At 40.2% G+C, this 22,012-nt stretch overlaps 1 protein-coding gene across 7 annotated transcripts in view; it reads left to right on the top strand.

Moving 5' to 3' along the window:
* The first annotated feature begins 1,575 nt into the window (after positions 1-1,575).
* pcdh17 (protocadherin 17) overlaps positions 1,576-22,012 on the top strand; it is a 60,820-nt gene continuing 40,383 nt past the window's right edge. For 5 of the 7 annotated variants that reach the window (XM_044195621.1, XM_044195612.1, XM_044195638.1 and 2 more), the window contains exons 1-2: positions 1,576-2,277; positions 3,046-5,831. In XM_044195621.1, the coding sequence (XP_044051556.1) occupies positions 3,336-5,831 (2,496 nt within the window). In that variant the 5' untranslated portion in view covers positions 1,576-2,277; positions 3,046-3,335. The remainder of the gene's footprint in view (positions 2,278-3,045; positions 5,832-22,012) is intronic. The other 2 variants (XM_044195632.1, XM_044195628.1) reach the window with 1 other exon arrangement.

Here is a 22,012-nt window from a genome sequence, read left to right as displayed (position 1 = left end):
ATGTTGAAATAGCAATACCAAATGAAGGGTATGGTTAAACTCTGACAAAACTGCAGCTCTGTGACAACAGTCAAGTCAAACAACTAAAAAACTTCATGAGTTATGATATATTTTCAAATGCTAAATGATACAAATATGGATGGCATGATGGCTCAGTGATTAGCAACGTTGTTACACAGCCACATGGTTAAGAATCTGTTCTTAATACTTGCATTCACCCTGATGCACTGGTAATCTGTCCAGTGTATTCCCCTACAAACCAAGTTAGGGCTGCAATTAAAGATTATTTTCATTATTGAATAATCTGTTGAACATTTTCTCAGTTAATTGTGTGGCATATAAAACACCCATTACAGTTTCCTGAAGTCCAAGGTGTCATCTTCAGATTCCTTGTTTTGTCTAACAAACATTTTAAAATACAAATACAGTATATTCAATTAACCATCACATAAGACAGAGAAAAGCAACAAACACACACCACTGAGAAGCTGGAAATGGGAAACGTTTGGCTTTTTTGCTTGAAAAATGACAATTAATAAAATTACTAAAATTGTTGCTTAATAGTTAATTTTCTGTAATCATTTCAGCTGTACTTCCAGTGATGGGAAAGAACTTTTTAATGCACAGTCTAGTTTGTGTTGGTTTTTCTGTTTACAACAGGACAGACCGAGACAAGATGAAGTGAAGTTTTCAAGCTATAATTGAGAGTGTAATAATGACAAAGACGATGCGGGATTTCGTTGTCACTTCAAAAAGGCTATACCTGCGGCATTCATCAGATCCAAACCTTCCTTAATTTCCCAACATATAATTTCCCTGGTATTTAACACTTTTAATTACATACAAAAAAAATGTTTAACGCAATTACTGCTGCTTCTCAGGTGGCATAACAGACCTGCAAATTAAAGCAGGATAGTTTCATAGATACTGAGTCTAGGCACCGGTGCAGGGATTTTTTTTAGCTGTGAAACTTAAAGTTTGGGTTCAAACACAAGTCTCTAAAGTAATTGGCTCCAACATGCAAAATACTCTCTAAACGAAGAATGAAAGTGAAAACTGGAATGATGTGTGGTACATAAACACACACAATCCGTCATACACACACACACAATAAATCAGTCATAATCCTAAAATTAACATCCTTAAGTAACTACAATTATACACTATATCTAAGAATATTATCTAATGTGTGCTCTTACTTAACGTTGTCTCTATAAATAACGTTTAGGAATAAAGGGTTGAGAACCCACATCTTAAATTCAGTTATTCAAAATGAATTAATTTCCAATTTCTGAATTCAAATCCCCTTGTCTGTTTTTGATAAACGACTTAACTGAAATTTCAAACCACTTCAGCCTGGCCCCTATACGTCTCTTGACAAGGCTGTCCAACGCACGGTTTCCTTTATTGTAAACAACAATGAAGTGTGATATTTGAAAAAAACAGATGCGCCACCGGTGAACTACGAGCCACCAATCATTTGTAGTCTGTACCCAAAGCGACTTTTGAATCCCTCCTTCTCTTCCCACCTCTTCAAATTCATTGGCTGCCGGAGGAGCAGCGACAATGTTTAATGCACCATGCGGTGTCTGGAGTTCAGTCAGTGAGAGGAAGCGTTCTGTGTGCTTCGGGCTGTTTTACGTGCGCAAAATACTAAATAACCACTGTGCGTATATATTCAAGAAAATCACCCTTTTTCTGACAGCTACAGATAGACTTGTGCCAGAATGTGCGGTTGTCGCTGACGACCTCCTCAGCAGCTGTCTCTGTGTGTGGACTTTGACGGGGACGGTGGACAAGGACAAAATGCCACTACGGAAATCAGTCACTCAGCGCTGTTTCGGACGGGGGAAAAAACAACACTGATCGACTTTTCAGTATCCACTTTGGATCTACCTTACTGTACATGTGGGATTTTTTCTTCTAATAGAGTCTTTCTTCGAACAGTTTTCCTTCCTGAAGAACGGTGACTCACTGCAGGCAGAAGGAGAGCCGCTGCATCCTAATCAAACAGCGGAAAGGACTTCAGCTCATTGACATTACAGTCATACTTTTCTGGAGCACTTTTTTTTTTATTTCCACTGCGCTGCACTGTAGCCTGCGTGTGCATCTGAGGCTTGTGGCTTTTTTCCTGCACAGAGAGGGGAAAGAGGATGCGGGTGGTACCTACCGAAGTGGTTAGGGGATGGAACTCTCCCTGAACCCTGCTGGAACTGACTGTTTTGATTTTTACAGCTATATATATATTTATTTGGACTATTACAGCAGTTTCTTTTGGTAAGTTTACGTTTTGTCTTTTATATCCTTTATGTCTTCTCTGTTGTGTAATTTCCCACTGGAAGCCCTGTCTGTAGCTCATTTCCAAACGATTGTTTTTTCACAAACATGCGGATGCAACAGCTTCTTCCAAGGACCGTTGAATCTTGCAGAGAGAGAGAGAGAGACAGAGCGCATCAGTGGAGAGAATTACACGGCTGTGCTGATATGTTGGCAGCTCATTTCCGAATTTTTTATAAGGCTCATTGTGAATATCCGGATTATGCGGATTTGTTAATGCGTGTAAGAGGCTCATTTTATTCACACTTATTCAAATAGCCGTCACAATAGGCCATCTACAGTTGTACGCCTGCAGTGTTACCATATTATTAAAGTTGCCCTATTACAGTTTCAGTCAGCATTCTCATAATGTTTGAATGGGCCATTATGACGCTAGGGTCAGGTCATGCATTGCACATTAGAGATAGATAAAAACTGCGTTCTGAATCTTGTGTTTATAATAATACATGTAGTAAATAAGCTGCAAGGGGAATCATTATATGCCTGTGTATCAGGGCTGCGCCAAGTGTCCCAAGGTTAACTAATTGACAAGCTTCCCCCATAATTGTGGAGATGAATTACACATGAGCCCTGTTTCGTTTTTGGCTCAGTGGTGGATCTGATTTCTTACTGGCAGAGTGGCTAGTGTAGCTTAGTCTGTTTTTATTTGGGTGACTAATTGACACACATACATTATAACAAATACATTTTTTCTTTTTTCCTTCCTAGGTCTTATGAGTGAACACTTACAACAATGACTATTCTGTTTGGAGACTGGATCACGATTATTGTTCAGATGAGTCTGGGCGCTCAGCTGAATATAAATTAGGTGTTCAGCACCACAGATTGCTGGAAGAGGAAGAGAGAGACAGAGCAAAGACAAATGCCAAGGCCTCACATGATGAACAGAACTCTTTATTTGATCCTGAATAATAGAAATACCAAATTTGAACAACATATCAACAGGTCAAAGAAGGTGTAAAAACAACACATATTATAGCAGCTTTTACAGAGTGGGGATGTATCTTTCTATTTTCTTTTTCCTCCTCTTATGGGCTCAAGCCCTGACATTGAAAAACTTGAATTACTCTGTCCCAGAGGAACAGGGTCCGGGGACAGTGATTGGGAACATTGCCAAAGATGCCAGACTCGGACTTGAACAGACTGGGCAGGCAGGTCAGGGTAAGAAAGCCAACTTCAGGGTGCTGGAGAATTCAGCTCCGCATCTCATTGACGTGGACCCCCAAAGCGGACTGTTGTACACAAAGCAGCGCATCGACAGGGAAACATTGTGTAAGAGAAACCCCAAGTGCCAGCTCTCCATGGAGGTGTTTGCCAATGACAAGGAGATCTGCATGATCAAAATAGATATTCAGGATATTAACGACAACTCACCCACTTTCCCTTCAGATCAGATTGATATTGACATTTCTGAAAACGCAGTGCCAGGGACACGCTTTCCCCTGACCAGCGCGCATGACCCAGATGCAGGGGAAAACGGCTTGAAAACCTATCAAATAACACGCGACGACTACAATCTCTTTTCCTTGGAGGTAAAATCCCGTGGGGACGGGACTAAATTCCCAGAATTAGTTATTCAACGACCACTGGACCGAGAAGAACGAAGCCATCACACCCTTATTTTGTCAGCCACTGATGGGGGGGAATATCCTAGATCAGGTACCATGCAGATTAATGTTAAAGTTATTGATTCCAATGATAACAGCCCTGTGTTTGATCAGCCCTCATATGTTGTGGAAATTCCTGAAAATTCACCTCCTGGTAAAGTCCTGATTGATTTAAATGCCACTGATCCTGATGAGGGCAACAATGGACAAGTAGTCTATTCTTTTAGTGGCTATGCCCCAGAGAGAATCCGGGAGCTCTTCTCCATAGATTCCAGAACAGGGGTCATAAAGATTCAGGGAGAAATTGACTATGAAGAGAGCCCAGTTATTGAGATTGACGTCCAGGCCAAGGATCTAGGTCCCAATCCAATCCCAGGTCATTGTAAAGTCACTGTTAAAGTGCTTGACAGGAATGATAACTGGCCATCTATAGGCTTTGTGTCTGTGAGGCAGGGAGCCATCAGCGAGGCAGCACCTTCAGGCACTGTCATTGCTCTGGTTCGTGTCACAGACAAGGACTCCGGCAGGAATGGGCAGCTTCAGTGCAGAGTGCTGGGTAATGTCCCTTTTAAACTTGAGGAGAACTATGATAACTTCTATACAGTGGTGACAGACAGGCCCTTGGACAGAGAGGTGCAGGATGAGTACAATGTCACCATTGTGGCCAAAGACAATGGCATTCCTCCTCTAAACTCCACAAAATCCTTCACTGTAAAGATTCTGGATGAGAATGACAATGTTCCTCGCTTTACCAAGTCAGTTTACCTTCTTCAGATACCTGAGAACAACATCCCTGGAGAGTACCTAGGTTCAGTTCTGGCACATGACCCAGACCTTGGCCAGAATGGCACAGTGTACTACAGCATAATCAACTCCAATGTGAGTGGGGGTGATGTCAACACCTATGTTAATGTGAACGCTGCTAATGGAGCCATCTATGCTGTGAGATCTTTTAACTATGAGCAAATAAAGTATTTTGACTTTAAGGTTCTTGCTAAAGATGCAGGATCTCCACACCTGGAGAGCAACGCTACAGTGCGCATCAGTGTTCTGGATGTCAATGACAACATCCCTGTCATTGTTCTGCCCCTACTCCTAAACGACACAGCTGAAATCCATGTGCCACGTAATGTTGGTGTTGGCTACATTATCACTACAGTGAGGGCGGTGGATAATGACTATGGTGAGAGTGGGAGGCTCACCTATGAGATCTCAGATGGCAATGAGGAGCACCTCTTTGAGATTGATCCGGTGACTGGGGAAGTGCGAACAGCCCACCCATTCTGGGACGATGTGAGCCCCATTGTGGAGCTGATTATCCGAGTATCGGACCATGGTAAGCCAACTCTCACTGCTGCAGCCAGGCTCATCATCAAGGCCTCCGACGGACGTCCACCTGATGGACTGCCACACACGAAGGACAATCAGAACTGGGACATGTCCCTGCCTCTTATTGTAACTCTAAGCATCATATCCATCATGCTTCTGGCTGCCATGGTGACCATAGCGATCAAGTGCAAGCGGGAAAACAAGGAGATCCGTACCTATAATTGTCGCATTGCAGAGTACTCGCACCCTCAGCTGGGGAAAGGCAAGAAGAAGAAGATTAACAAGAATGACATCATGCTGGTGCAGAGCGAGGTGGAGGAGCGGGATGCCATGAATGTGATGAATGTGGTAAGCAGCCCTTCCTTGGCCACCTCTCCCATGTACTTTGACTACCAGACACGTCTGCCACTCAGCTCACCAAGGTCAGAGGTCATGTACCTCAAGCCCACTGCCAATAACCTCAGCGTGCCCCAAGGCCACGTGGGATGCCACACCAGCTTCACAGGCCCAGTCACCAGCACTACAGACACACCTACTAACCGCATGTCCATCATACAGGTAAGAGAAATTGCACTCTTCTCCTTCACTGTTATGCCACCATTTTCACATCACAACCCTCAGAACGCTCCCATGTCCTATATCAATGCTGGCCCCTTGTTTTGTAAAATGAAAGAAAAAGAAGATAAGCAGAGGCAGAGAGGCCCAGGAGCACAGAGAGAAAAGAAGGGAGGGAGGGTTGAGCATTAGAAGGATTAAACAGTCATTCTGGTGCTCTCATAGAACAGAGCCTGTGACATCAACACAGATCAGTTGTGCTTGAAATATGTCACGACAGGCTTTTGAAATCAGTTTTCATGTAGAAAATTTTCATTAGTCACTCAATCATTGTCATTTCATTCCTGTTTCATAAAGAGATCAGCCTGTGGCTGAGGTATAAGCAGGTATGTGGGTTTTTTTTAAGGACCACTTCCATTTTAATCTAACAACTATCCCACAGACATTTGCATGTCCTAATCCAATAACTAGATTTTTTGGAAAATATACCTGTATATAATAATAATAATAATAATAATAATAATAATAATAATATCATCTGTCCACAGTAATAGTAAGAGCTATAATGTCATATCATGACAATAAAGTTACTCTAAACTGTAAGCGATCACATCATATCAGTCATCAAATTCTATAGGTCTTTGTGGTTAATTCTAGCGATTTTTAATTCCTAGATTTAGCAGATTGTACTTATTTTCACAGCTCCTTTATACTTCTTTGTGTGGAGTACTTGGGTGTATAAGCCTCTAATGTGATAACTTCTCTTTGTCTTTGGCCTTAATCCCATTAAAAGTCTGTTATGTCAGACGAGGATTAAGGCCTGCTTAAGACAGTGGTATGTAACGGCAGTTGTAGCAAAACCCTTTTTCTGATGTTTACCTATTGTTAACAAATAAAAATGATATTTTTATAATATAATTTGATAGGAATAATAAAGAGTCCTCAGTGAGCTTTTGTTATTATTACATTCTGCCTTTGGCCTTATACTATTTGGCACAATTGGAGAATGACATTCTTTCCAGTTACATCCTGATGTACTGTAACTATTAGTCTCTCGATTAGGCTCTCTGCTGTCTTTTCTATCCCACTATTTGCGCTGGACTTGTATGTGACGATGACTGTGATCAGATGTGATGTGTTCCCACCAGGGAGGAAGGCCACTGTCTGTTGTTTCCACTCTCTGTCTCAGCCCTGCTTCTATTATGAGCCAGCTGCATAGGGCAAGGGTCAGTACAAAGACCGTTAAGGCTTCCTAATCAGAGGGACAGAATAATTGCTGGTCCATTCTGCAGGCTGTTTCGCTGCTAATGTAGTGATGAAGAATTAGACTGTGTGAGGCTGTTGCACAACCATTTTGTGCACTTACTGTTCTCTCCTCCTCTAGACTGTCAAAGGGAAAACAAGCAGGAGCAGCAACAACACATTCCTTAGTGTCTTGTTTACAGACGGTCCCCTCGACGCATCAGGCGTGCAGGGTGCTCTATTGTATTATTCAACAGAAACCTGTGTAGAGGGAGATGACCTGAGGCATTAAGTTTCTTCAGAAGCTGTACAGAAGCATATCGCTTTCCTCCCTCCTCTCTGATTCTGCCTCTCCGTTCGTGTGGACAGTAAGTAACCTGAGTCAGAGGAGAGTGGCTATGGGAAAAATGTCAGGAAACAAAGACAGAATTCCCCTTCCATCGATCCCAAGGCCTCTCAGCCCATCTGTCACTACAGTTGCCACGGGAGGAGAGGCTAAATAGGAAAAATAAATAAAGAGACGGATAAAGCGAGAGAGCACATCGCCTGCTCAGTCAGTCACAAGGGCACCTTAGTGGTGCTGACTTCATCTGCACCTAGTAGTGCTACTGTAGTTGCCTGCAACTCCCAGTCTCTCTCCACACTGCTGCTGGCCTCTAATGATGTTTTATAGTGGTGCACTGGCAGACAGGCTGGGCTTGGTCTCTAGCTGGGAGAGGGGAATAATATGAACATATCAGCAAAGCTCTGCTGGCCTTATCATTGTCACCACCATGCCAGCACCCGGCCCGGTGGAGAGCTTCATTTCATTTCTAAAGAGAATTCCTGGGATAAGGAGATGGATGATACGTAATGATGCCTAATTCAGCTTAAGGCGTTGAAGGGAATTACTTAGTGTGGAATCAAGGTTAAAACCAATATGCTACAAAATTCCTCAATGCTCAGGAAGAAGGGATTTCAGTAATTCGCTCCAGAGAGTGAGCCTGCGCCCACTGTTTTAGGATTTTGTCCCACATTATGTTTAGCTTCAGCAGCTGTGCAGGATGTGGCCCACTGATTGGTTCATAAGTTTCTCTGCTGCTTTCTCGCTACCTTTTTGAGAAGCGGCCCTCGTTGTTACGAAACATTCAAAAACTCCTGTGTGAGTACTTTTAATAGGCCCATAATTTATCATATTGATTTATTTTGATAAGTTTTGAGTATTGTAATTTGATTCACCATGAAACTCTAATTAAACAGACTCCTGTCTCGGTGGGAGACCATCTATGTTAATAAGGTGCAGGTGGTACAGAGGCAAAGTGGGAGTCTGAAAGGCTATAAAAGCTGCCTTTAGGTGGCGGTATTCTGCCTTGTGTAGGGTGGCATTGAGATGAGGGTCTCAAGGAGAAAAGGGGCTCTAGTCTCTGCTGATGTGACATTGTCACTTGGTTAGGAGGCTCCTACTGCTCTAATGAAGATTGTCAGACATGAGTAAGTAACAAACACAGTTGTTTTGAATGACAATCACTGAATTTACCAAGCAGACACTGACTCCATAATATTTAAAAGTTTTACTGCATATATATTAGAAAAGCAAGGCAGAATTCTCTCACAATTTCTAATAAACCAAGGTCTTTGAATGGATTCTCAACATAACTGGCCGCCATAAACCTAGTGAGTACATTTAAAGAATGCTGGAAAAAAAGCAGTTAAGAGGTGTGACTGTGATCATTTAAGCAACCTCTATACAATATAGGAGATTTTCACTCCTTTGATCTGTTTAGGTTGAGCATGTGCATGCCAGCAATGTAGCTGGGGTAGATGTTGAAAATGTATGCTTCAAGGAATGGTCTTACTCTGCATAATTTAGGGAGATGTGTGTGTGTGTGTGTGTGTGTGTGTGTGTGTGTATGTGTGTATGTTTGGGTGTGTGTGGGTGTAACGTCATTGTGTATTCCAGGCATGTGATTTAAGCCTTTAGCTGGCAGGCTCCGTGACAGAGCCCCTCTCTTTTATGAGTGGGACAATCTTGCATTTGTCCGAACCTTGAAACACCCTTCCTCCAAGAAACACACACACACACATTTGTGCACACAAACACACAGATGCACATGTAACCGGGCTTGTGCTGTTTTTAAGGATTCTACCGAAAAGTCTTATCAAAGCCTCCGCTGTATATTGTATTGAAATTGCTCCCACACTTCAGTGGCCACTGAGGCAATAAATAGAAAAACGCTCTTTATTTCATTTCTCTCCCTCTCCCTTCATCTTTAGATAACTGCTTTCCTCTGGAGCTTTCTATGGAATGAGTTTGGTAAACCTGTATGTGCTGAAGCTCGCTTGCAGATGGGACTGAGCAGCTCAGCAACTAGATGCACAAACAGTCATTTATAGGAATGGGAGACAGTTCAAGAAGTCGTTTGTAATTTGTATACTTTTGTCCCCGAGTTGAGCTCTCCTGGGCCACTAGGCCAGATTTGTTTTATTTCAGCTTGCCAGTACATAAAAAAAAAAAAAAAAAATCAGCTTGCCTTAGGGTGTATCTTCATATTTCCTCAAATAAACCTGCTGCTACTGTACATAATACTATACACTGAAATTCTGAATTATTAATGGGCAGTTTTATTTATTTTTTCATCTCCCCTAAGCTCATATGGTAGATACAACTGAGAGGAAGTGCCATCAGACCACAGAATGTTGCTCTGGGGAACAACAGAAAATTATGTTATCTCTATATAACCAAAATATAGATTTTTTTAATTTAATATTTCGTTTATTAGCTGCCATTACTGGTATTTGAATTTGCAGAGGTGCTTGTTTCAGTACAGATGCGTTAGTGTGTCTTGAAGCTGTAGCAGAAGTGTAATGCACAGCACAAAACAGCAGCTATATTTGCATCCTCTTTCATTAATAAATCATAATGTTTAACAAATCAGACGGAAGCAGAAGATGTCATGATAAACATCAGAGGTTTCTGGCTACATATTTATGAACACAGGGGGAAGAAGAGGGCAGAACACAGGGTAAGTGGGGAAACAGAAGCTACTTACTTTCTGATATGAGCAGAATTTGAGCATTCATTTACTTTCCCTGGGTCTGTTTACAATGTGAGGCAGCACAGAGAAAGTGGAGATGGCTGTAGTAATCTTTCCAGTAGCCCATTCTTCTTCTTCTCTCTCATTGTCTAAGTGGTAATGATGTTTTCAAGTTTTAGAAAGAAAGACCGAGGACATCTGCTGTGGTAGTAACAAACACACACCAATGTCTTTATCTTTACCCTCACTTTAATGTTTTCTTTGGCCACTATTTCCATGAAAAACATTAAACTGACTCAGACTGAAAATTCTTCAAGGATTTACACAATTAATAGTTCAGTTGCAGATACATATTATGAAAAACAAGAAAATTTGTTTGAGATTGGAGGCAGCTGTAGAAGTGAATGTTTTTTTATTTATTGCAAGTTCTCAAAAATCCAAGTAACCCTGCTAAATAATTGAACATAAATGTAGGCCCCTGACTATGCTCACCACTAGACACAATTTTCCCCTGTAACTTATAACTAAATCCAGTAGAGTCAAACTGTAGACATATAATTAGATAGATAGGTAGGTAGGTGACTGAAGACAATTATGTATGTATACAGCATATTGGTCTTATTGGTCATCCCATAGAAATCCTTTCAGCCAGCTGTTGTGCATTTATGTGGCCACAACACTTATCTGTGCTGCATAATTACATTATTTTAATAGACCTCCCAACCTGGCAATGCAGGGCAACAAAGGATTTTTTTTTTCAAGTGTAGAGAAAGACAGGATATGAGAACACAAGTTGACGTCCGTGATAGCCAGATTGACCGGACACATTAAACCAATTTGCTTGGTTCAATAGGAAGCAGCCGCACGATAATAAGACTGTGGATCGTCAGTGGAAATTCACTCTCGAGTTATTGTGGATTTGGGTGTGCATGAGTATGTTTCTGATAGAGGGGAAGTGGATGATTAGGACTCCTCTGCCTAATTCACTGTCACCAGAGCTTCAAAATATCATGTCATATTGTCATGTCATATTGTTGAGTATCAATTGCCATTGTTTAGCTTGGTTTACCTTACATAGGTAGACTGGCATTTTAAGTGGTTTTAGATCAAGTCCTATCAGACTTAGTAATTACTTTTTTATGGAAGTTCTTGTGTGACAGTGTGTTTTGTTTTCTGACCCTGCTTGTACTGCGAGTTGCCCATATTTCTGTTGCTTTGCAAGTGTACGCCTACACCATATGGATCTGTGCTGTACCTGATAATCATTTTGCTGTAATGTGTTTTCTTTTTAATGTGAAATATGAAAAAGACAATTGTGACAAAAAAATCTGTGCATGCCCCCAGTAGATTTTAAAACATTTACCTTGGTGCTGCTAGCATTGTGCTCAAACAGCTCAGGCACAAGGAGCCAACCTAGCATCAACAGAGGTCACAAAAACAACAGAACAAAACATAACCTTCACAGTGGAGGAATCTAAGATTCAGCTGCCATGTGTCTTTCTTTGTGTCTGTGTGTGTGTATGGACATGCACATGCACACACACACCTGTGCTACCACCAGCTGTGCTCTGAAGCACCGGTCTTGCTGGTTCCCTCAGATTGGAATGGGCTTCCCTGTAGGGGTCGCCTGCCCCCTGAGGGCTCTTAGATCCCTCCTGGGGGAGCAGCAGGGTGCTGGAGCTGCAGCAATAGATGGGGATAGATAGGAGTGACCTCACAGTAATGTGCACTGAGATGCACAGCACACAGAGGGCTACATAGGTGTACATGGCATGGCGATGTATTCTTTGAACTGCCAGCAGCTGGGTCTCCTTGCTGTAAATCAAACACTTTCAAAGTCAAACAAAGTGGAACTCACTCTGCTGTGTCTTGGCAACAGTCCAACCTGAGAGAGCTTTTATTTCTGCCACATCTTCCTTCACTGTGCCCCCTAGGCATGTGCTGTAGAAACAACATGCAGCTAAAAGAATGAGTTATGTGAATCTGTTTTCACCTTCTATCTCATTAGTAAAAGAGAAATGATTTATCCCTTTCTCCCTGAATCTCTGTCTCCTTGTCCTTGTCTTCTACAGTTCAGCACTTCTTCAGCTTCATCAGTAATGTGATTAATTGATTACCATGAACACTATCTCATTTGCTTTAATGTCACTTAGCTACATGTCAAAACAAGCCACTGTAGACTTCTTCTCCCTCATACAGTACAGTAACCCAATACAGAAACGAAAATTTGCTTTGCAGTTTGAGGAGTATTTTTCTAAACAGTGTAATCCTGCCAGTGTATGTTTGTGTGTGTGTTTGAGAAGGGCCGACACTCTAATAGGAGAGATCCCACTGTCCCACAGTTTGAAATCTGACTCCCATGTCTAAAGCCCTGTGTGTCTCTGAAGGAAATTGACAGCCACTGTGTTTTTCAGTGGCTGTTATGTGTTTGTGGCAACAGAGGCGAATGAGTCGGCCCTCTCAAATGTTAGTGGGGTTTTTGTTTAGGCAATAAGTGGTGGGCACACAAGATTTGTCATCAAACGTTTGACTGTGTCTGCTCTTCAGGGTAGCAGTGGCGATGCTGAGTGCTAATGGCATATTGAAAATGGTATATTTGGCCGGTCTCATCTTTTTCTATTGTACTACAAAGATGTACTCAATTGGCCCCTCACTGGGCTTATGTCTTAGAGAGAAATCTTTGTGGGGCCTTTAGCATTCAGATCAATTGCTGGTTTGCTCCGTTTCTTATTGATTTTTGCTCTGTTTGGTACTGAAATACTGTATTTCATTATCTATCACTCTGAGCATTGCTTAGTAAAAAAAACAAGAGAACTAGTGCTCACTCTCTCTCTTCCTTGCTTCCCCGCGATCTTGCTCTGACTCTTTTCTTTTTCGGATTCCCTTTCTTTCTCTCTGCTCTTGTCATCTCAGATAAGCGTTGCAATTGCTCATGTTACTGACGACCCAAGCCAAATTCATAATGATGAGATTATCTTGTCAACAGTACAGAGTGTATATGTCTGCTGTATTGATCTGCGCACAGTCTTAATAAATGAAGTACCACGATGGAAGCATTGGCTCAATGATACCTCTGAACAGATCTTGCTATTTATACACTCTCATCTCTGCTGAGATGATGAATGGAACTTGTGTATTCTGCCCTTCTCCTCTCTTTTCCTCCCATCTTTCCTCCTCTCCTCTCCTATTTCCAGATTGATGGGGTAAAACAGCCCCTCTCCCCACTCACAATGTCACAATTGCATCCTCGTTGAGGTCACGTTGACATGCTGAGTCAATGTACTCCCAGGTGGAGAGACATGGGTGATGCTGTGGGAGGAACCAATCAGATAGACTACAGGGGAGGGAGAGCAGGGAGGAAGAAATTACTAGCGCTGGAGCTCGGGCCTGTGTGTGTCTTTAAATGACTGAGGTTTCAAGGGGAGTTTATCTGTGCATTTGAAGAGAAGGTCAGCAGGGTTTAGAGCTTGAGATTATGTGATTGTTTCTTCTGTGGGCTAGCTGATTAATGCTAAAGCTGGTCTGACAGATTCTTAATGCACCATAGATGCACTTAAAAGAGACTGAGAGGAACTGGCGTCCAACACTTTGACAACAGAGCATTACCCTAAAGCCTATCCTGTCAGTTTTTACCCAGGTGTATGGACAGTATCCTTCCTGTCTTCCACTCCTCCTTTTCCCGGCCCCTCCTTTGCTCCGATACCTCTGACCCGATACATATACAGTAGATAGGTCACCTTGAAGGGAAACTAAACATAGTCCATCTGCTGTGTGTGCATATGTGTGTATGTGTGTGCATAGAGAGACAGAGGAGGAGAACCCAGGTGTGTGTGTGTGTGCACTTGTGCATGTATTGATATTAGACATATGTGTACATGCATTTTGTGTCTGTGTTTGTGTGTTTATTTATCTGCGTCTGGCCTTGGTTCTGGGCTTTTGGGAAATATCTAAAATCCTTTCATCCACGAAGCAGCTCTTCCCCCATCAATTCAAATGGAATAATTTTGTTCTTTAATGCTTTTGTTCACGAGCTCTCAACTTCTGTCTTGTTAACCCGCAAACTAGATCACATTTTGTGGATGGTTTGTTCAATACTAAATTATAAAATGCTTGTTTCTTTAGTCAAATTTGATACAAATACTGGATAAGTACTTAATATCAGTTTGAAAGTGTAGTAAACGTGTGCAAAATCCACCTAACAGCACCTCTAAAGATCCCTATTAATTTGGTATATCTTGTTTGTTTATCCACAACATGTAAAAACAACATGTTGTGGTTTTACAGGAGGTTGTGTGTCAAATGGTCTCTTGGCCAGATGCAGTGATTTCCTGGAGTCTTGCCGTCACCATGAGGTTCATATTTAGTGTACAGAGATGAGAGCAATATCAATCTTCTCAACTAACTCTCGGACAGAAAGCGAACAAGTGCATGTAAAATGTATGATAGGCCTGTTAGGTCTGTAACAGCTTTGGATTTTAGGGCTGAGTTGGTTTTGGATTAATGAGGGTGAAGCAAGGTCAGTGCTGACTCAAGGCTTCAGTTAACGGCAGAACTGTTGTAACTATTGATGAGCAAGTACTGAATGATTAGTAGCTTACACACCATAATCACATACTGCACCCTTTCTTTTTTTTTTTTACTGCTTTCCTCACAGTTTCAACGGTATATAAATAATTTAACATCAAGTAAAGAACTCTGTCTCCCACTCCACGTTTTTCCCAAAGTTTACATATCAATAATCATAGGATCGGTCCCAACAATGCTATTTTAGGAGAGCTGGCAAACTGCTGTGTTAGGGGTTTTTGTGTGTTGGAATACATATCCATGCCAAAAGCTACATTTATCATTTACTCCTGGGGCTCAACTGCCACAGATGTGGATTGTGTTGTTAGGAGTACAAACGCGCTGTGTTGTGTTGCCCCTCCTTTTCAGAGTAGAAAAGATTCCTCTGAGCTGGCTTCAGAGATGGCAGCTGAGACTGAATTGGCTTCTGAATTGTTGACAGTGTTGTTGTATTTATAAAAGATAATGCGGATAGGAACTGCAGACTTACGGAAGTAATATTGCAGAAGATAATTGCAAATATAACAGGGCCTGTAATTCTTGAGTAAGATTATAATGAAGAGTGCTTCTTACCCTTTTCAACTGAAGACCAAAAAACTGTTTCTTTGGAAAATAGTGATGAGGTCACAACCTCTTCCAGTCAGACTCTTTTTGTCTAGTGGACTGTGATTTAACATGTTTTTTTTTATTTCATGTCCAGGTCCTATTTAATGATTTTTTTTGTCTGGTGTAGTGTTGAATGCCAACGCCTGAACAGACTGCCTCATTATATTGCACTGTACACAGGTCCGACTGCACCTCATAATAATGGCTCAGGAATAACACAAGTTAATTCATGTATGTTTATGTCATTAAATATACATGTGTGCCACTGTCTTTCGCCAGTGAAAATGATGTATTCTTGTCATAAAAAAAGGTCTAAGAATAATTTATGATGCATATTTTGGATTGAAAAAATGCACTTAGTCCTGGTGGAGATTGGCAAAGGAAGCACGTGAGACCACAAGTCTACATCCCTACTACTTGTTGCAAATAAAAAAACTGCCTTGAAACAAACATCTAACCACTTGGTGTCTCAAACTTAGTGAAAAAATATTATTTTTTAATTAGTTTGGAGGATTGTAGCTTATAACCAGTAGATAATCTGCATTCTCTCTCCATCCGGGTGAAAATGTGCTTAAATCAAGCTGCCTTCCAAAAGAATCTGGTTATTTTTGAAGATCTTAGTAAAATTGAAAAACAATGATTCTTAAATTCTTTGTAGGTTCCTTGACTGAAATACTCCTAAATTCAATTTATTTGATTTCAAGCTACAGGTGCATTGTAAAATGGGTCACAGTCAAATTGGTTTTATTTATTTCCATTTAGCGAAAAAAAAGATGTTGACAGTTTGCCATAGTATAGAGCCTCAGTTGTGTGTTTCAAATGTGGCAGCTTATTGTAATCTTTGCCCGAGGGGATGTTGGTCAACATCATAACAGTTTATGGGTAATGTTGTCCTTTTTAGTTAGATAAGGATGATTCATTCAATAATAGCTTAATCAACCCATTAATAAATCAATTACATGGAGAGGAGTTAAAAACAGATAATTATATATTTTTTGTAATTTGTGGTAAACAGATTATTCTGTATTACTATATGCCTATTAAGACAAGCCTTCTGAGCCACTTTGTTTATGCAGGATTTAGTTTAGCCCATCATTTGATTTTTCATGCATCACAAAATAGGCTAGACTGTAAGATCTCCAGTACCTGTAATGGTACAGGAGAGAGAGAAAAACAAGTTCAAGGATATGCACTCTATCAGGAGGTTTGCATTTTATTATTTTCTACATGAGTTGATTCTCAAGATGATAATGACAGGCTTAAGATTAGAGTTTAACAACGCTTTGTTGACCATCTCTCAGACTCAGGTTCTGTTGATCCCTTAGAGTTTTCTTTTCATGCTCTTTAAAAGTAATTTAGTCTCCAAAATTAAATGACAAACATTATTACAAAGAATGTGCTCTAAAAAAGAACACTGATGGACTCTTTCATAGCTGTTACTCTTAAAGGCAAGTGCAGCTATCCCTCTTGTACATTAGGAAACGACCTTAGAAATGTGACCAAAGTAGTCATTTTGTAGACAGAAGAGAAAATTATATCTATGCTTGTTTGGGCTCTTCCTCAAAAGGAATAATAAAGTAGCAGTAACCGCACAGGTTGAAGAAAATCAGCTTTGAAGTAGTTTTTTTTGTTTTTTTGTCCGTTTCTCTTGATGAAGAGAGGCAAGCACGACCACTTCAGCTCTTCCTCTGCACCTCTTCTTTTCTGTCTCTACTTTTTGCTTCTCACCTATCGATGATTTCAGTCCCCTTCTCAGTGTGTGGTTAGAATAACGAGTCAACTCTTTGATTTGCAAGCCGTTTTCTCACTATATAAAGTGGTTTTGTTGAGACTGAGGATGATGAAAAGTTGTGCCAATAAGACGACATGATGCTTTCCACTAAGCTCCTAATAGGCATTTCTAATGATGCTGTATGGCCAATCAAAATAATAAGCAATCAATGTGAGTGGTTGCATATTAATTATAAATATTGTGTCTTATGCAACTGTATATAAAAGGCTCCTAAGTGCTACTTAGCCCTATTTAATGAAGGAAAAAATCCATGTTCCCCACCAAATGAACACGGACACAACAAACTAAAAAGAAATGCAGTTATGTTATGAATTATGGCAAACCATGATTAACAAGATGAGACTATTGAGTTAGATTACAGCTGCCTGAGTCACCAGCCTCATAATAAACCAGCAATTTTACAAAAATCCCCATAGTAGTTCTATAAAAAACACAGTCGCAATATTTCAAGGCAGTGGCAACTCTAACACATGCAAATGTGGGCGACTTTATTCAGCTTGAGTTGTGTTAGATTTGTGGTACTGAAGTCGAGTTCAGTACAATTAGAGATGGGGAAGAGAGGAGCGACTGTCAGTAGGAGATACTTTAAATGACTGATCACAAGGGGTGGGACAAATAATCGATATTTTCTGATACAGTCTGTAGTAATATGTTATCGTTATACTGGCACTAATTTTCCAGCATGTTCTCTTGCTTTACTGAGGTATATCCTTTCTTTCCTGCAGACATTTCTGAAATATTCCATGGCACATAATGTTCAATGTCAGCTCTGCATAAAAAAACCTGAAACCTTTTCATAATCCCAGCAAAGGATGCATTATTGTACATGTATCAAGTCCATTTAAGGTTTCCACTGCCTTATATCAAACAATCCCAGAGCTTTAAACACAAGTCACATGGAGCTCACTCACTCATGTGACAGTTTTGGTAACCTGTCATCCTGTGACAAACATTGTGGTATAGAAGAAAATCAACACGGTTTATGCAGGTGGGTCACTGTAGTAAATCATTCTCCAAAAAACTCTGCTATAAGGGCATATTTATCTTCTGTTGTGGTCTGACCAGCAAAAAGAATATATATATGAAGTCAGTAAAGACTGAAACTGGACTTTATACCTCATAGATACCAAGCAACAGGAGATGATGCAGTCTGCATCTCAACATATTCGGATAATGAGGGCTGTAACTCTACACAAAATTCACAGTTGAATATGTACCATGGTTTTTGGGTCAGGGTTGAGTAAGTTTTCGATATAGCTGGGAACTAAACACAGAATTTCTTTTAATTCATAAAAAAAAAAACAGTAACACTAAACATTGGCTCGTGGGCCATAAATCCTGCTGTCAAAATGTAAAAAAAGAAAAAAAAGGGATAGACTGTAAGATCTCCAGCTGAAACTAGCAGAACTAAAGGAGTAGAGTAAAAGCTGTGTGGTTCAGATGAATAACCCAACAGACTGGGTGTCACCCTTACTGGTGTTTCTCTGCACTGCAAAAAGAAACCTTTTTTAGTCTTTTTCCTAACTTTATCCAGAGGTTTGCTGAGCATGCATGCTTGATTTCAGCTGTGCCTCACGTCACAACTGCACTGGTTCACACTTGGGAGGTGCCAGTTTAAGTACTATTTTGTACCTTTTTCTACATCATAGCTCACATTGGAATTATACAAGAGATTTTGTTTGAGTGTTGCTGACATGTGGTACAACTACAACCAGCAGTAGAATATTACGGACCTCATTTTTCTTTTTAGTTTGTTATTCTTAGGTGGACATACTTCAAAAGCACTTGTTGGAAGAATTGGTGCACAGGTTGCACTCTTTCTACCTGTTTTACCACATCTTTCTTTGCAGAATAATTGGCAGATAGTGTACAAATTATGTGGTACAAATAAAAAATAAAAAATGTTATCCCCTAAATAAATCAAAGACTAATTGAGGCTAATGGCATTTTTTTTATTATTATTTTTGGTGGAAGACACAACAGTCCATGTAAGATAGATGAGATAAGTCCATGTGCAGTGCATCATCAAAATTACAAAAATGAATGTGTTTTTTTTCCACAGAGAAACCACTCCTAATATGAATATGGTGAAGGCATTATAAAATACTATGACTGCATATTATCAGCCTGCATAACTAGCCTACAATGTTCTTTCAATCTTCTTTCAAAGTCTTGTTTATGATTAAGTATTGTCCAAAATCATTTGCAAGGTGTCCATCTGGACTGATAAGACCTTACTGTGGTTGAAATCTATCTAGTCTCCATTTACCGGCATCAGTGGCATTTCCTTACTTGTCTGAAAGTCATTTGAACCGGACCTCTTGTAAGTTATTTGGAAGATAGTGGAAGATATTTAGCGGGCAGTAGACTGTGATGGCTTTAAGTTCACTTAAACCCATTGATTGATTGGTCTGGTCTCTCCAGGAAGATGTATAGGACCAGCTAATTAGATTTGATCACTTACAATTGCTCCTCAGCCACTAGGTAATCAATGCAGTCTAATTATTGTCTAGTTTCTCCGCCCTGTTTTCCCTTACTTCTTTTATCATCCTCTCACTTTACCGTTTTGCGCTCCATTTTCTGTTTTTATCTTTTATTTCCCGCTTTTGCTGCATCCCCCTTTCACCAGTGTTTTCTTTCCTCTAAGCCTAGTTTCTCTCTGTTTTGTCCTTTACCCACTCTTCCCATTTGGCTGTTGCTAAGCTACTTTGACAGTTTTCCAAGAGGAATAAACTAGAGTTCCCTTGGTGGTAATGTCACACACACACACACAACAGAGGCATAGTTTATCAAATTAAAAACTGCAGTCCTGATATTTCTGGCTTACTGACAAAGTAATGGTGGATTTGGAACCGCTTACACCCTCTGACATGAAGAAACACATTCACTCACACGCATACACACAAAGTGAATACTATGTGTGTTGTTGGAAGACCATAAAGGACAAATGCATGTATCATACCTAGCAGGGTAGGTAGAGGGAGGGGGTGTACTTTTGTTTCGGTGAATAAAAGAGACCTGTCCAATGATGTGTGAAAGAGAAGCTGCAACTTGTCCTCTTTCACCACCCCTACCACACACACACACATATATATATATATATATATATATATATATATATATATATATATATATATATATATATATATATATATATATATATATATATATATATATATATATATATATATATATATATATATATATATATATATATATATATATATAGCCCAGAAATGCAACAAGGCCTGAGAGTAGAATAGCACTCCAATATACTCGTCCCATTTGTCTCAATCGGCCTGCAGTCTGCTCGGTCAGTCTTAGGGTCTCAATGGGAATACAGAATAGAGTGCAGCTTTTTACACTTACTCATCCTCACTGTACTCAGTATCTCCATGACCTTTGTGGCCTTGCTGCATGGATTAGATACAACACATCATTCAGAACAATTCAACAACATGCTTTTGTAATTCTCATCCACCCTATCAATGAAACTAACCTCTGCTGATATTTTCATAAAGTGCATTGACCCAGAGCTGCTGGATTCATTTAGTATTGAATAAATTCAGTGCTTCTTTGAGCCTTTAAGGTCAAAGAATCATATTTTTGGTCAATAAGTAAGTCAGATTTTGAAACCTTGAAGGTCAAATATACATATGCTGCAGTTTGGGTCAGTTCAATTCAGTTCACTTTAGTTCAGTTTAGTTCAGTTCATTTCAAGAAGCCCCACAAGGGAAAATTTGAATGCAAGAAGGGCAAGCATGCAACATAAAATACTCAATGATATTTGCGATGCTAGATGAATTCATGTACTGTATAATACAGTGTCTAATAATGATAATAAAACTACTGGACATCTATCCAGTATATATCATTCACCCCTCAAATGATCTTGTATTCATTGTGGGCTCTGACTGGCCAAGTACAAAGCAGCCTATACTGGCTGTTATCGATCTATAAATTGGAAAGTGGCCCATTGAAGTGGAAGGGCTGGGCAGTATAGATGGACAGGAAGAGATGGAGGCTTAAGATCAGCCTGGACTCTAATTGGCAGGAAAGAGGCTTCTATGAAGTGGCGTAATGTGCTTTTTATTGGCTTGGAGGGTGGGGGCATAGAGCACATACTACTTAAAGTGCGACACACACATTTTTTTTTTCTTTTTGATAAGAAAAGCTACAATCATGAATAACTTGCTATGGGATTCAGTGGTGTATTTCTTTTATACTGAAGTACAGTAGACCATTGCCATTTCAAGTTTATTTCATCAATGGTAAACACTACAGTGGGTGACAAAAGATGAACTTTTTTAGTCTATTTTAACGTAGAAAAAAAATCTGTACACAAGAATATCACTTAGCTATTTGATGTGCACAGGTGCAGGAAGCAAATTAAACCCTATAACAATTAAGAAAAACCCTTTTTTCTGTTAATATCCTTTCATCCTGATCAGATTCAGTGCCAACAGAGCTGAGTTGATTGAAAAGTATGTCCAAGGACGATTCCCTGGTCATAAAAGTACAGAAGAGGTACATCAATATAAAGACTTCTATCTACCCTTTTTGAAAAACTCAGGCTGTTATCATTTCAATGCCAAACGATTTCAAACATTAATTCTTCTCTTACTCCGTGGTCAGATTCCAGCCTTTGATCTATTCTGTGGGTGTTTTCTTTTAATCTTGGCGAAGGCTGAGGTGGAATAGAGTGTTTAGGTAGAGATAAAGGTGTTGGCAAAAGCATGGAAGGTCAAAGTACTGAGGTGGCCTGTCTGACCTTCACACACCCTTTTTCATACTGAGCCACCGCAGAGCACGGATGACATTGAAATACTCTATCGACTGTGAGTCAAGCTGTGCATGTGAAAAAGCCTGGCACAAGGCAGACATTACTCACTAAACATGACATTTTACTGCTATCAAGACAGAGAGTTGTGCACTACATAGGGTAATTATTTGTGTTACTCTGATGA

Source organism: Siniperca chuatsi, linkage group LG1, assembly GCF_020085105.1.
Source record: "Siniperca chuatsi isolate FFG_IHB_CAS linkage group LG1, ASM2008510v1, whole genome shotgun sequence".
NCBI lineage: Eukaryota > Metazoa > Chordata > Actinopteri > Centrarchiformes > Sinipercidae > Siniperca > Siniperca chuatsi.
Note: the sequence above shows the minus strand (reverse complement) of the source record. Positions and strands in the feature narration are given on the sequence as shown.